This window comes from Equus caballus, chromosome 16, assembly GCF_041296265.1.
Source record: "Equus caballus isolate H_3958 breed thoroughbred chromosome 16, TB-T2T, whole genome shotgun sequence".
Lineage (NCBI taxonomy): Eukaryota > Metazoa > Chordata > Mammalia > Perissodactyla > Equidae > Equus > Equus caballus.
In genome coordinates this window covers 66,574,246-66,591,420 of record NC_091699.1, presented here as the reverse complement: position 1 = coordinate 66,591,420, position 17,175 = coordinate 66,574,246, and the positions used below count along the sequence as shown (strand labels likewise).

General features: G+C 33.7%; 1 protein-coding gene across 3 annotated transcripts in view; it reads left to right on the top strand.

Annotated features, from left to right (window-relative positions):
- The window catches only part of ZCWPW2 (zinc finger CW-type and PWWP domain containing 2), a 168,256-nt gene that overhangs the window by 101,090 nt on the left and 49,991 nt on the right, over nt 1–17,175 (top strand). For all 3 annotated transcript variants that reach the window (XM_070238091.1, XM_005600877.4, XM_070238090.1), the window contains exon 5: nt 6,242–6,288. In XM_070238091.1, the coding sequence (XP_070094192.1) occupies nt 6,242–6,288 (47 nt within the window). The remainder of the gene's footprint in view (nt 1–6,241; nt 6,289–17,175) is intronic.

The window sequence follows — 17,175 nt, the reverse complement described above, 5'->3', positions numbered from 1 at the left end:
AATACTGCTTTCACTGCATATCACAAATTTTGATAAGCTGTATTTTTATTTTCATTTAGTTCAACGTATTTTTAAATTTCTCTTGAGATTTCTTTTTTGACCATGTGTTATTTAGAAACATGTTGTTTAATCTCTAAGTACTTTGGTTTTCCAATTATCTTTCTGTTTTTGATTTCTAGTTTCCATGTGGTTTGAGGGCAGACTATTATATGACATCTATTTTTTTTAAATTTGTTAAGGTGTGTTTCATGGCCCAGAATGTAGTCTATCTTGGTGAATGTTCCAAATGACCTTGAGAAGAATCTTTATTTTGCTGTTGTTGGATGAAGTAGCCTGTAGATGTCTATTATCCAGTTGGTTGATGGTGTTAAGTTCAACTATATTCTTACTGATTTCTGCTTGCTCTTATCTATCCATTTCTGATGGAAGTGTGTTAAAGTCTCCAATTAGAATAGTTGATTCATTTCTTTCTTCTTGAGTTCTGTCAATTTTTGTCTCACATATTTTGACACTCTGTTGTTAGGCACATTCACATTAATGATGTTATGTTTTGGAGTATTGACTACTTTATCATTATGTAATGCTCCCCTTTATCCCTCATAGTTTTCCTTGCTCTGAAGTCTGCTCTGTCTGAAATTAGTAGAGTTACTCCTGCTTTGTTTTAATTAATGTTAACATAGTATATCTTTCTCTATCCTTTTATTTTTAACCTATATACATGTTTATATTTAAAGTGAGTTTTTTGTAGACAACATATAGTTGGGTCCTATTTGTTGATCCATTCTGACAGTCTCTGTCTTTTATTTGGTATATTTAGATCATTGACATTTAAAGTGATTATTGATACATTTGGATTAATGTCTACCATATTTGTTACAGTTTTATATTCCTTTCCCTTATTTTTTGTTCTTATTTTTTCTTCCACTCTTTCTCTACCTTTTGTGGTTTTAACTGAGTATTTTATATAATTCTATTCTCTCCTTTCTTATCATAGTAATGATACTTTCTTTTTAACTTTTTTAATTGTTTTCCTAGAGTTTGCAATATTCATTCACAAGTTATCCAAGTCCACTTTCAAATAGCACTATACCACTTTATAAGTAATGCTTGTACCTTATAATAACAAAATTTTCTAATTCTTCCTTTGTCCGTTGTATCATTGCTGTCATCATTGCATTATACATAAACATGTACCTATGCATATACAAAAGCATATATATATATACATAAGCATATAAGCATGCTTTTATATATATATATATGTACACACATAAGCATACATAATTGAATATATTGGTACTATTATTATTTTATTTATTTATTTATTTATTTTTTGAGGAAGATTAGCCCTAAGCTAACATCTGCTGCCAATCCTCCTCTTTTTGCTGAGGAAGACTGGCCCTGAGCTAATATCCATGCCCATCTTCCTCTACTTTATATGTGGGACGCCTATCACAGCATAGCTTGCCAAGCGGTGCCGTGTTGGCACCTGGGATCTGAACTGGCGAACCCCAGGCCACCAAAGTGGAAGGTGCAAACTTAACCGCTGTGCCACCAGGCCAGCCCCAACTATTATTATTTTGAACAAACTGTTTCCTGGTAGATACATTAAGAATAAGAAAAATAAAAGTTTTTATTTTACCTTCACTTAATCATTATCTGATGCTCCTCCTCTCTTTATCTGATCTGTATCATTTTCTTCTCTTTTTTAACATTTCTTGCAAGGCAGGTCTACTGGCAACAAATTCCCTCAATTTTTCTTTGTCCAACAAAATATGTATTCCTTTACTTTTGAAGGATAATTTCACGGTGTACAGAATTCTAATTTGGCGGGGGTTTTTTTCCCCTCAATGCTAAATATTTCACTCCATCCTCTTCTTGCTTGCATGATTTCTGAGGATACTTTGGATGAAATTATTATCTTTGCTCCTTCATAGGTAGGCGTTTTCCCCCCCTGACGTCTTTCAAGATATTTTCTTTATCTTCGATTTCCTGTGGTTTAAATATGATATGCCTAGATGTAGTTTTTATTGGCATTTATCCTACTTGCTATTCTCTGAACTTCCTCTATCTGTGGTTTGGTGTCTGACATTAATTTGGAGGAATTCTCAGTCATTGCTTCAAATATTTCTTCTTACTTTTTCTTTTCCTCCTAATATTCCCATTACACATATGTTACACTTCTGTGGTTATGCCATAGATCTTGGATATTCTGTTCTGTTTTGGGGTTTTTTTCAGTCTTTTTTAGCTTTGCTTTTTATTTTTTGAAATTTCTATTGATGTATCCTGAGGCTCAGAGATTCTTTCAGCTGGGTCCAGACTACTGATGAGTCCATCAAAGGCATTCTTCAAATCTGTTTTGGTGTTTTTGGTCTCTAGCATTTGTTTTTTGTTATTTCTTAGAATTTCCATCTCTCTGCTTACATTACCCATCTGTTCTTGCATGTTGTCTACTTTTAACATTAGAACACTTAGTATATTAACCATAATTGTTTTAAATTCACTGTTTGATAATTCCAACATCTTTGACATATCTGCATCTGCTTCTGTTGCTGGCTCTGTTACTTCAAACTGTTTTTTGCCTTTTAGTATGCCTTGTAATTTTTGGTGTCAAGGTGAAATGAGGTACTGGGTAAAAGGAGCTGTGGTGAATAGGCCTTTAGTAGTATAGTGGTAAGGTGTGTGGGGTAGAGGAAGCGTTCTATAGTCCAATGATTAGGTTTCAGTCCTGGACTTTGAACTTCACAAGTCCTTCTCATTTTTTTTTCACTCCCTTCGGTGGTACAAGATGGCTAAAGGTGGCCAGAATTGGATATTTCCTTTCTCCCACGTGGAAGGCTGGATCAGGCTGGATTTGGGTATTTCCCTTTCTCCACATTGGCTAGCCCTGAAAAAAACCCAACAGGTTAGGCTCTGGTAAAATAGTTTCTCTTGAGGGTAGGCCTAGTGAAAAAGAACTAAATGCTCTGGCTTATTTCAGAATGGTTACTTCTTTCTCTCACTGCCCAAAGCACAAGGGAATTTTTCTCTAATCTTTGCTGTGAGGACCTGGTAGAGTTCCTGGAGGTAAACTCACAAGAGTGGGTCTCTCTCCCCCGTGACTGGGTCCCCCTAGAGTTTTTGTCTCAGGCTTGTTCACACTGAGGGTCCAGCAATTCATCAGTTACAGCACTGACTGGTTCTTGAGATTTCTGCTCTGGTAAGTTATGATTCTCTGTATTCACCTGTCTGTCCAAACTTGGGGGCAGTAGTTTGCCCTGTGACCTCACTTCTCTGAGGGATATGAGAAGAGTTATTGATTTTCAGTTTGTTCGGCTTTTTACTTGTTGTTAGGATGGTGTGGTGACTTCCAAGCTTCTTACATGCCATACTGGAAACTGAACTATCCTCTACCTTTTTAATAAAATGCTCTCAGCTATCACATTTAAAGAAGCACACACTGACAGTTTTCTGAGGCCATGAATGGTGGACAAGCTTTAAAAAAATTATTTAAGGAAGAGAAGCCAATGATTTATGTCAATATTTGTATTCCTCTCTAATATGGTTGTAAATAAAAATTTTTTAACGTCTGTTATGAGTCATGAGACATAACCACCTCTACTCATTTGGAACATTTTCATTTTCTACCTGCAGCTCCTCTTTTACACTTTAAAAACATGATGTGAATATAGCTCAGAGGAGGAGTAAAGACCCTTTCAATTATCCAAATCTGTATTTCCTGTTAACTGCTTTTTACTCTGTATGTGAGGGTCCCTACATGCAGAGATTTCTCAGGGAAAGAAATTAAACCTTTCTCACTAAGGAAAATTCAGCTCTTAGAAAGTGGTTAATGTTGCTGAAGTAGAACACGGACCTACTGTTATTAATAGCGAAATTACTAGTAATTGTAATGTTTTTAAGTATTACATCAGAATTTCCCTGTAGCATTTGAAAATCAGAGTGGTTGTTGATACTTCACAAAACACTCCCTTGTTGCATTGGGAGATGGTTCTGCAACTTTTGAACATAAAAGTTCCTTGAACAACAGTTTGGATATTTCTGTTCCAAATTCATCTGCCTACTGAAAATTTTACATAGGAATGACATATATTTTGAGGAGAAACATAACAAATTTCTATTCTATTTTCATTAACCCACAGGATATAATCAGGGACCATTGAACCCAATTTTAGTTTTTGAGGGTTTTTTTTATACAGTTTTAACCATATGTACAGTTTGGTATTTCATCATGACTTTATTGTTATTAGAGGTCTTCAAAAGAAGAAGGAGAAAAAAATTTTTAATACAACAAAACTTATTCTATCTTATAATTACTATCAGGTGCCACTAGGTGCTTTTACAAATGTAAAATACATTATGAGATTTCAGTGATCTTTATTTTTTCTATATCTTGAAATATTTTGCTTTTTTATTATTACTCATCAATTAGTCCCAACTATGTTAAAAAGACTAAAATAATTATTTATTTAAGTGGAAGAATGATGAAATCACTTAAAAAGATGATACAATAGTAAAATATATCATCAATAAACTATTTTTCCTGGTATTCCAATGGTTAAGATCTCTCTCTCTCTCTCTCTGTCTCTGCTTCTCTATCTCTCTCTCCCTCACACATACACACACACCCAAAATGTTTTTATTAGCTAAAAATAATTATTACTCCTAGTTTATCAATTAAGAAACTGAGAATCTGAGAACATATACTGTGTTTTATATCTTACACTTTCTAGTTTGGTAACTTGTACCACGTAAATGTTCTATGTATTTTCATTAATAAATTACATTAATTTGTTTAGGTAAAATGTATATTTCAGAATCATGATCAAGTAAAATACATATACATTTATTAGTTATAAAAAATTATTGAGCACCTACTTCATGTAAAAGATAGTCCCTGCCTTTGAGACACATTCTAGTCTTGCAGAATGCTTAGACATAAGGAGAAGTAACCATGATACAAGGAAGAAAGTTCTGTGACCTAAGATGATTATAGATTAGCAAAAGAGGTGGGTATTTCTTCTAGTTGGAGGACTCATCTGTGATGGTGGATGTTCTTCTACATTCATCAGTGCAGAGAAAGGGTATTCTAGAAGAAGGGATTATTTCAAATACACAGCTGAACATAGGAAAGATGGCAGTTTACATGCATCTAGCCTATTGTAGGTATAAATATAATAACCTACTCTTCTGGATATCTACTGTTTTATGCCAATAATTTTTTTTTTACTGTAAAATTTGCTTTTAGAGAGCAAGCATTTGTTTACTCTTATATGCATGAATATTCTTTTTGTTTGTTTTACATGTCATGAATTATAGTCTTATATTGATAAACTAAATTTTTATGTATTTTTCTTTAATGTTAAATGTAACACTAAAATTTTATTATTAATGTCCATAGCTCTTTCCATTTTGCATTACTACAATGTTAAGATTTATAAAACATATCTATGAATAAATATTTACATATAACCTATTCAGCTATGGAAGTCCAGATTGAACATTTTTTTTAAAAATCCAATATTGGTTATGCGAATAAGTTTTACTAATACACACACACACACATATGCACATATCAGCATGAAATTTTGAAGTAATTTTCTATATTGTATGTGGTTACAGTCCTCATTCCTGCTGAGTCTTTCTCTGAGGCACTGTTGGCAGCTCTGGGGTCCCAAATGGCGGCTGACATAAAGATTAGGGACTTGTAGTCAGATGAGTCTGGCCCCACTGCGTGACCTCAGGCAGGGTATTTAATTTATCTTAGCCTCGACTTCCTCAGCTGTGAAGAAGGGATGGACTACACACTTTGCAAGATCATCATGAGGCTAAATAAGATATTGTCTATATAAAGTTTTTAACCCATGTCTGGCATGTAGAAGATGTGCAAGTGGAGGTAGCTGGGATTTAATTCCAGATCCTATATGTTCCAGAGTACATATGCTGACCAGAACCTAGAAATCAGATATACTAGATGCTAACTTGAGGACTTCCAACCAACCAATCAGATTTAAGAGGGGGTGTTTGTCAAATAAGTATACGAATTTCTGATGTTATTACTTTTGGATTACTTTGTTCTACTCAGCTATGGGAAGCTGAGCTTATTAGCCTTTTGATCAAAAGAACCACTGAAAACACATATCACAGAATGAGAAAGTAGAAAATTCCAATTGTGCAATGTTGCATTTATTTGAACAAGAGCATAGGCACTTTTTTGAAGCAGCCATACTTTATTATCTTACAGATAAATCCAAAGCAGATGGCAAAGTTTCTGTGTTGGCCAAGAAAAGGGTAAGATCAAGTTTTATTATATAAAATATACAGACTTCAAATTCCATTTGATTAATACTATTTTGAAAATTAAATTAATATTTAAAAGCAAATGACATATAATCAATTTTTTTTCCTGAATATATGTTTCCTGAGTGTATGTTTCCTTTTTTAGGTTGACCCTAGAAATTTAATATTTATGGTTACATACATTAGTGTTATCAGAAATTAGAACAATAGAATATTATGTTACCAAGCAATTGCTTTTATTTAAATTACATTTCATGTACATACTCATATGCTGAAATATTTTATTTTTTATATACTATGTTATTGTAATGTGTGCAACAATCTCATGGAAAATTTAAATAATTAAAATTCATAGCTTAATATGGACTTTACCTTAAAGTTAAGTAGAGAACTGCATCAGCCGTTTGTATACATCAAAACCTAGAATCTGTTTGATGAAAATTTGTGAATTCAATAGCACTTTAAAAGAATTTTCAAAATTGAACATGTCATTCTCTATATTATGTGCAGAGAGATGGTTAACTCTGCTTACTATCCAAACTATGATTAGGATAGGATGAACCTTGACATTCTCGAGTGAAAATATTCTTAACAGGACACCACTGGAAAAGAGAGTCAATGCTGAAAACAAATTCTTCTGGACAAATAATATATTGGTGTCATAAGAAAAAGAATTGTGATTGAAAGGAAAGCCTATCCCTGTGGTATTTCCTGTGTTGAGTGGTGGGGTTCGTAGAGGATGTACCCGGGAAAGGTTGAGTGTAACCTGGGAGAGCAGAAAAGGATGTTGGGCATGAACCTATAGATGTATGGGCAATGAGATGAGCATCATTTTTATATTGTGAATATAGATATTTATAAGTCCTTTTAAAATCAGATTTTATTTTATCCTTTTACTTTTTTGGCATGTAAAAGGAATCTGGACTTTTCGCTGGCTAAATAATGTTGATGCACCTTTGCAGAGAGGAATTCAGTATCATAGAAGACAAGGTTACCCTTTAAAAAAGAAAGGAAATAGGACTTGCCTGTATGTCTGAAGATTTGGACAGGAATATGTGAGGTAGTGCTGGATTGTTAATGTGGATGGAGTTGTTTATTTCAGTCTCTGCTAAAGGATATTTAGAATCAAGAATGATAAAGATAATAACTAACCTTTCTATATATTGCTTTATTTTTACCAGTCATTCTCAATGAAAGTGGTACTATCTCTAGGACAGTGGTATTCAAAGTGTGGTCCATGGACCAGAGTTGGTCTATGAACTACTTATTATTGGTCTGCAATGAGATAAAAGTAAAAAATGAGGGTAACCATTTAGAAACTTGTATAGTAATTTGACAGAGTAATTTTTGTCTGTTGAATGTAACAATAAAATGAAACTTGTATTTTGTGTGTCTTTGGTTTTTATTTCATTTTTTTTCCTAATAACTCTCGTTTTTAAAATTTTATAAAAGTATAGCTCTTGGACAGATTGAAGGGGAAAAGTGGTCCTTTTACCACAGTTAGTTTGAGAGACCCTGCCTTGTGGGCTTCAGTAATTTGGGAGAGTATATGCATTTTATGGAGCAAAGGTTAAGGACATTAGATATCTTGCAATGTGTGGAACAGAACTGTATACAAGAACTATCCAACATTTGTCATGACTTTTGAATGTGCTGCTGGACTCAACAAACTATAAATGTAATTGTATAGTGATTTAATACAAAATAATCCTGAAACGCAACATGTTAAACAAAAAGCCAAAGAATTTAGAAGGCCTATTATGGAGAGGGAAGCTGAAATGGAATAAACACATTGTTCTCAAAATTATTGAATAATTTGCTTATTTTCTACTCAGTATATTGTAATATTTCCAGCTATATATTTAGCTGTAAACTATAGAAGTGCAGATACTGAAAAACCATGGGAAACATTTACAAATATGTAACAGGAAATTTGAGGTGCCTTTTAACAGTCTTCAAATCAAATATTACTGAATTAACAAATACATGAAATGCATTGATCTCATTGAATTTTAAAAAATAACATTTAGAAATATTTCATTGTATTGCTACCCTTTATATTTGTAAATATTTTAGAATGATGATAAGAAATCTATGTTATAAACATTATATATTGAAATTATTTTTTGGGTAGCCTGTTGTTTTCCAATCTTACTCTGATATTGTCCCCAAAATTATGCCTTAAAATTCTGTATTACATCTTATATTATTGCTTCTGTTTCCAATTATCATCAAGATATTCTTCTGCATCTATTGACAGTTATGGTCAAGTTCTTTTCAAGTACTGGAGACTGAATGTGTGCCCTGATATGTTGTGGGATTTCAAGAAAGGAGATGTATTTTCTGTGATATTTTGTTTCTAGGTCATCCCATGTCATAGTTAGAGAATTATTTTCCCTATTGGGAATTATTTTGCCAAGCTCATTTGGGATAATATTATACTTCTCATTTTCTATACTCGGACAATCTGTAATTTATTTTGGAATATTATCTCTATTTCAGTTAACAGTTTCTGTTCTCTCATCATATACAAATGTCTGGTCCGTCACTGCCTAGCCTAAAAGTAGTCTCTGCTCTTGTGTCCACCACTACTTCAGGTAAAATTTCCTGATCCCATACAGAATGACTTTGATCATCTTAGTTCACTTATATCCAAACTTATTCATGATAGGGATGACTGGCATTTATCTTATTGATTATCTCTTCAATGTAGTTGTTCCAAAGCATATACATGTATAAATACATTTTATTTTATTATAAATATATTTTCTTTTATGTTACAGTTATAGGTTTTTGAAATTATTCGTGTAGTCAGATGTATTAATTAGGGTACAGATTATAATGCTGGAGCAAGGAGACTCCAAATTATAGTAAGTCATATAAGATAGAAGTTTATCTCTTTATCGCATACCTGACCAAAGGTGAGCCAGTGATCCAGGGTGGGAACAGGCCTTGCCCCACAAGATCATCCAGACTCCCAAGTTCCTTCTGTGTTATTGTTACGCCAGTCCCTAGGGTGTGGTGTTCATCTATATGGTCAAAAGTTGATGGCACTGTCAAATCCACATTCTGGCCCATGGACAGAAGTAAAATGGAAAAGGAGTGCCGAATAAGAAAACATGAACTTGGAGCTGCACATGTCATTTCTCTCACATCCCACTGGTAAAATTTAGTAACGTGACCATACCCAGGGACAAAGGGAAGGAGAGGAATGCAGCTTTTAACTGAGCCAGCTTAGGGGGAGGGTTCTAAAAGGGATTGCTAAAAGGGTTTAGATTTTAGAGTTCCTAAAAGGAAGAGGAGGAGCCTAGATACTTGGTTACAGTTAGTGGTCTAAGAGTTTCATTTCAATATAGGGAATTCTATTTCTTAAAGTATTCAATATAAAAGAGAGTCATTAGAGCTGATAGTGTTGAGAAACGCTAGCATAGACTGTCTCATTTTGCCCTCACAATACCAGTGGAAAACAGGTATTACCATAATTATTCTTACAAAAAAACTTCCCCAGAGATATTAAGTGACTAACAGGAGTGTCAGAGTCTGGGTAGGAATTGAGTTCTGATGGTCCACAATACCACAGCTTCCTTTAACAGTTCTTTGGCTTTCTAAATCACTTTAGCATCTTTGAGATACTAAGTTACTTTTCAGTATCTTTTTTTAGTATTTAAATTACTTAGTATATTTGATTTTTAAATAATCTTGAACTTCATGCTTATGCATAGGCACAATCCTAGTTTTAAAACAACTATTCATCTGTATAGTACTTTCAGATTCCAAAGCATTTCCACAAACATCGTCTTTCACTTCAAACTTTTGAGAAGAAAACAGAGAAGACATTATCATCATCTTACAAAGATCATTTATAGTTAGAGAAGTTAAGGAATTTGCCATAGCCACACAGTGCTCCTTAGATACTTTTATTTAATCTTAATTTTTTTAGTGCCTATTAAAGTATTATGAAGCTAACCTCATTAGAGTTTGAGTGTTAATTTCACTTAATAAGGTAGCTTTTATTTTTCTATACATTTTGGATCTATGGATATTGAACACAATATTTTTTAAAGACAGACTGTTTTATATAAAACACTATAAATGGACAAAAGAAGGCTGTCGGTATGAAAGCAAAAGATAATAATAGTGTGATGAATTAGGTACTTACCAAGTGCCAGGCAGCCAGCCCTGGTGGCCCATTGGTTAAGATTCAGTACTCTTACTGACTTGGCCTGGGTTCATTTTCCAGGCAGGAAACCAGGCATATTGCGGCATGCTGTGGCAGCTGCATGTTGTTGTGATGCTGATAGCTATGCCACCAGTATTTCAAATACCATCGGGTCACCCATGGTGGACAGGTTTCAGTGGAGCTTCCAGACTAAGACAGACTAGGAAGAAAGAACTGGCCACTCACTTCTGAAAAAATTGGCCATGAAAGCTCTGTGAATAGCAGTGGAGCATTGTCTGATAAAGCGCTGGAAGGGAGAGGATGGTGCAAAAAAGACTGGGCAGGGTCCCGCTTTTCTGTACACAGGGTCACCAGAAGTCTGAATCAATTCAACAGCACTAACAGCAAAGTGCCGGGCACTGCACATATGTTATTTCATTTAATTCTAGCAGCAATTGTGTGAGAAATTTGTTATTATCTCTGGTTCACAAATGAAGAAAATAAGCATACAAATGTTCACCACTGCCAAAAACACAATATAAAGATAGATGATTTAAAAAAGTCTAGTTGCCTCTACAACCCTTCATCCTGAGTTGCAAATCTTAACAGTCTATATTTTATTTATTTATATATTTATTTACTTATGTAAACAAATGTGTGTATGTACATGTATAAATGTTTTGTGATTGTTCTGTTTTTTACAGCAATGAGATCTTATATATGTTATCCTATAGATTTAACTACTTAGACTAACAGATAACGATTTGTTGTCAACCTTTGCATAGCATAGCTGGATCACAGTTTTAGTCACTTCGTCTTATATTGATGAACATGTGGGTGTTTTCAAGTTTCAGTTGTGGTTTCGTACTGCTACAGGAAATACTTTAATAAACATCCTTGTACATATATCTTTAAATACTGGTACCATTATTTCTCTGGGATAGATTCCCAAAGTGGAATTGCTAGATCAGAGCTAACCACAGTGCCACCTGCTTCCATCTCCCTAAGAATCATGAGAGGACCTTGAGGAATAAGTTGTTAAAGTTATGCATTGGCTTTTGTGAGTTGTAGTGGCAGTTGCTGCCACCTCTTTGAACCAAGATGTGAGTGTTACCGCCTTGAATACCATTCCTAAGTGCCTACTAGGAATGGGCTTCTAGCATCAAGTATGAGAGCTCTATCTACAAGCCTCTGCTGTTCTTATAACCACCCTCCTTCAACTCTTCAGCTATGTGGCTACCTGTTAGGATAGAGGTGAACAGTGTAGGTGTACCTGCCTGACCACCTCTGCCCAATGGCAGCAATCTGAATGAAAGAGACTCTGGTTAAGTCACATTAACCTCTCTGAATCCCACTTGATAAAAAGAAGGAGAAGCTCTAGATTGTCTCTACGTCCTTTCCTGCTCTAATATTCCATGAACTATAAAGTATTTATAACAGCTTGGTGAGTACTTTCAGAATGTCAGAGGACTTGTGGAAACCAGTGTGAATATCTGAGTCAATTGCTCCTAGAAATAAAGAAATAAAAGTAAAGAAATAAAGAATAAAATAGCCTACGAGGGAGATGAGTGGAGTAGCTGATGGTGTTGCCTGTTACAGATTCTGAAAGATATTTGAATGTATATATAGATATTCAGAAAACAGCATATTGTGGTGGAAAAAATGCAGACATATGAATGAGCCAGGTCTGCCTTCCAGAGTAGGTCTGCTGCTTAGTTGTTGTGTGACCTTAAGCAAGTTAACACCTTTGCGCCTCATTGAATTAATCTCTGAATTGAGAACAATAATAATTACCTTGTATGACTGTTGTAAAGGTTAATATGAAAAGCAGTTATAATAGCATATAGTTACTATATTTTAGTAATTTCTTGCTTAGTAAATATGCTAGTACTTTTCTCTCTAATTTCTCTAGAAAAAATAGAAAGTAAGGATTTAAGAACATTTAAAATTCTCAGACTTATAATAGTATCAGAGTTCTATTAGATAGTTAACATTATATAAAAGTCTTTTTTTTGAAAGTCCCACATTTTAATCATGAATTAATTTTTTCAAAATAATATAATAATGTGATATTTGGAGGATAGAATTTTTTTAATCATCCAAAATCCATCATCGTAATTATACTAATTTTTATTAATTTAATGCATTTGTTCACAGGCGTGTTTATATATGTTTATCTGCACAGTTTTAATCATTGAGTAATTTACTGTTGATGTTTTCATTTATATATTATATTGTAAAACTTTTCCATGTTGTTTTATGGTTCCTGTTAGTTTTAAGAGATTTTTTTTTAAATCAGAGGAATGGCATTGTGAGAAGAACAAAAACTTACAGATATAAGTTTTTTCCCAGCTGTAATTTCAGTCCTAAAAGGAAAACCACTGTTAATAATTTTATATATTTTCTATGCATATATAAATATATGTATTATATGTACAAATAAATGTTTATGAATAGACAAAATATAACATTATACTGTATATATAAGTACATATATTTTATTAACATAAGTGGAATGAGTTTTATTAACATAAGTGGAATGAGTTAAACTACTTTTTTCACTCAGTGATATATTGTGGACATCTTTTCAGGTCTAAGATTTACCAGATCTTAAGTGGTAGCATAGTATTTTATTTTCTGGAAGTGTCTTAATTTATTGAACAATCTTCTGGACAGTTTAGGTTGGCTGGCTCTGGATTTGTGAAATTACAAGTAAAAATGCAGCAACATCATTTTACACAAATCTTTTGAAAGGTTTGTGTAAATATTTCTATACGAAAACTTACTAGAAATGGGGGCTTCCTGGTTCAAAGAATAGGCACATTTTAAATTTTGCCGAATTGCTAAACATCCCCCATCAAAAAAATCCCCCAACATTATTGTACTAATTGCTGTCCTATCTTTAGTGCAAAGAAATGTCTTGACTGCCTTAGCTTGCCAATTCTAGCCATTAACAGTCTTTTTTCTTTATAATTTGTTTTATTTTAATTTAATTATAAAACATGCTAGGGAAAAAAAAACAAGGAATGCAAAAGTGTGTAGCCTGGAAAGTTCAAGTCATTGTCTTCCCTCACTACCCCACCTCCAACATTTCACTGTTTCAAAATCTGGAAATAAGCATCCTTGTGAATATATTTTTGCACATTTGTGCATAAATTTCAGCTGAATAATTCCTAGAAGTGAATTTGGTGGGGTAAATTGTGTGAGGATTTAAAATTTGGTCAAATACAAGGAAAGATTGAGAAATTGTTACAGATTGAAGGAAACTAAGGAGGTGTAGCAACCAAGTGTAATGTGAGATCCTTGTTTGGATTCTGAAACAGAAAAAGGGCATCAGTGGAAAAACTGGTAAAATTTGAATTAGGTCTTTAGTTAACAGTGTTGCAGCAATGTTAATTTCCTGGTTTGATAATTATATTATGATTATATAAGATGTTAAGATTAGGGGGAAGTGGTTGAAGGATATATGGGAACTGTCTTGTGCTATTTATGCAACTTTCTGTAAATCTAAAATTATTTCAAAATAAAAGTTAAAAATTTTAGTCAAGCATTGCCAAATTGCTCTTCAAAACAGTTATACCTGAATACTCCTACCAACACTTTTCCCACTCCCTTGCCAACTTTAGATATCACCAATGTTTACGTATTTTTCAATATTTAAAAGGAGAAAAATATGTCATTGTTACTTTAATTTGCTATTTTTTACTTTAGTGAAGTTTAGCATTTTTTATATATTTATTGGACATTTTATTTCTTCTGAAAACTGTGCATACCCTTCCTCATTTCTTCCATGGGCTTTCTTTTTTTTTTTTTTGGATTGATTTGTAGGTGCTCTTCTTAGTTATTGATTGTTAATACTTTATCAATATGTCACAAACATGTTTTTAGTTTTTCCTTTAAATTTTTTGTAGTTCTTCTGTTGCACTTACATAGTAAAACTTTTTCTTTTAGGGCTTTAGGGCTTTTCTGATGTGCTTTAAAAGACTGCCATTTCATTAAAGCAGAATCTGTTATGATTCTCTTAACCTTTCTCCTATTGCTACTGACAGCACTTTGATGAAAATCTTCATGAGTATAGCATCCTCTCCCACCACATGTTTTGGGTTGTTTCCTTAGGACAGTTCCTAGTAGAAGGATTACTGGGAAAGGGATGGCAACATGTTGCCATGTTGTTACGCTCTCACCAGGGGTGTACGCAGATGCCACCATCATCGACAAGGTATTAAATAAAGATGTTGCTGCCAGTTTATATCATACTTTGTTGTTTTTGCTTTTTGGGTTTGTTTTTCCTGGAAATATGGAAGTTATATATTTGTGGTCAAATCTACATTTCTGAGATTTTTTATTTATTTTATTGCTTATAATAGTGTAGACTTCTTCATAAATAATAGTGCAGTGGAGTAAGAAGCCGGCCATCTAGAGATAGACTGCTGAGGTAGGAATCTTGGCTCTATCACTTACAGGCAGTATGATCTTAAGTTTAGCTGCTTAACTCTATAAGCTTTCAGTTTCCTCCTGTTAAGTGGGACGGGTGAAAGTATTAGAAAATAAGATTGCTCTGACAGTTTATGTAAAGCACATAGCACAGTGCTTGGAACATAGGAAACATTTCATAAATGTTAGCTATTTTGGGAGTTTGGATTTAGTTTTGTATGTGGTGTATGAGGATAGGGTATAAAAACTTTTATGCAACTTGCTAATGATCAGATTCAGGACATGTTACCCAAAATATGGCACATTGACATATTGAATATTTCAAGCTGAAGGAATTTGTGAAACAGCAGGTACAGGAAAAGCTTCCTGACCTTCCCCTGAAGAGCAAATCATAAGAGCCTTATGTGAGAGGTGTCATTTCTATACCTGGAGGAAAGGAGCGTTCTTAGCTCAAAAGACAGAAGGACAAGGAGAGGAATCTGAAGGACCAGCCTTGCTGTTTCCCACAGTTGACTACGCTTGGCTCATCCCCTTTCATGTCCTGTCACATTTTCCCAAGACTTTCCACTCTTCATCAAACCTAGCAAAAACACTCTCAGGTTTACTGTTTCTTCGAGTCTTCATTTCCTTATGAAGGCTCCCGTGTCACATAAAACTTATATTAAATAAATTTGTATGCTTTTCTTTTGTTAATCTCTCTTTTGTTTTAGAGGCCCCAACCAAGAACTTAGAAAGGTAGAGGAAAAAGAGATTTTTCTTCCCATACGCTAGTTATCCCAATACCATTCATTTACTAAGTAATCTTTCTCTTCTTTACTGTTCAGTCTTCTTTATAGTATATAGTAGGCCTTCTTCATAATATAACATGTGACATTTAACATGTCAAAATATCTATTTCTATATCTATTCATTTATCTGGTCTTAAAATGAATTCCAAATAGTTTTAATTAGTGTTTCTCTACCTCTTCTTTAATGTGTGGATTAGTGATCCTTCATTACTCTAATTTTTCAAAAATTGTTTTCATACTTCTTGCCTCTTTACTTTTCCAGATTGTATTTTATATAAATGTGTGTGTGTGTGTGTGTGTGTATGTGCATGTATGTATGTATTTGTTTTTCATATAGTATGATGTTTTGACATTTTAAAACACCTTTCTGGCTGGGAGGAACTGCCCCTCCCAGGGCTAGCCATTTCTTAGAGATGTCAAAGGGCACTTTTTTCATATGTAAACCAACCAATCCCAAACCCATATCCCTCAAGTACCTTCTTATCAAACTCTCAAACATGAAGCTAGTATTTCCCCTGCCCTAAGTCACCCCAGGGCCAGCCACCAGGCAACTGGAGACCACCCCTCTAGACCAAAACCCTCCAGAATTAATCAAACTAGCCTGTCCTAAACTGTTTACCCTTCCCTACCTTGCCTTTCCCATGGAAACTCCAAGAAAGGCACAATTTAAGTGGTTTTGACAACACACAGATGAACTTTAGAATTATTTAGTCATGTCCCAAGAAAAATTCTGTTGAGATGATGATTGGTATTATAGAAAATCTATCTGCTAATTTAGGGAGAAATTACGTGTTTATAATACTGAATGTACCTGTAAAGAAACATAATTTGTCTATTCATTTTTCCTTAGTTCTTTTCATTATGGAATTTTACATGTTTCTAATTAGGGCTAGCCCAGGTATTTGTTACTAATTGGAAAAGGATCTCTTTTTCATTTTGTTTCTAATTTTTTTGGCATATATATAGAAATTATGTGTGTATATATATATCTTTTTTCTGACACTTTACTTTTATTAATGCCAAGAGTTTGAAAGGCAAAATTAATGACCACTATCTTGATTTATACATTTATGTGTGAGGAATTTAGGCTATTATATTTTCTGATGAAAAAATATTTTTCCCCGAAATTATTGCAAAAATTCTTCATAATAAGAAGGAAATTTTCATTAGCACAATTGCAGGATAAATCACTTACATTTTATGACTAGATGTCTGGATATTTGTGTTAATTAATAAGCTTGCTTATTAATGTGAAATTCATGTACTGCAACTCACTCGATTCACTTAGCTTTATATGCATCTTTCACCAAAGACAAATATAATAGATCCCTACTGCTGTCTTTTAGCCCCCGGCAGAGAGAAAACTCAGAAAAGAATAGTAAGCAGAGAAATCCTTTGGGAAGAGTCACAGCTTCAAAACTCATTTCATTTCCTTTTTGATTTTTCTTTGTGGGTATCATTCACCTTACTATAGGCCAGTGTTCCCCAAACTTGAAT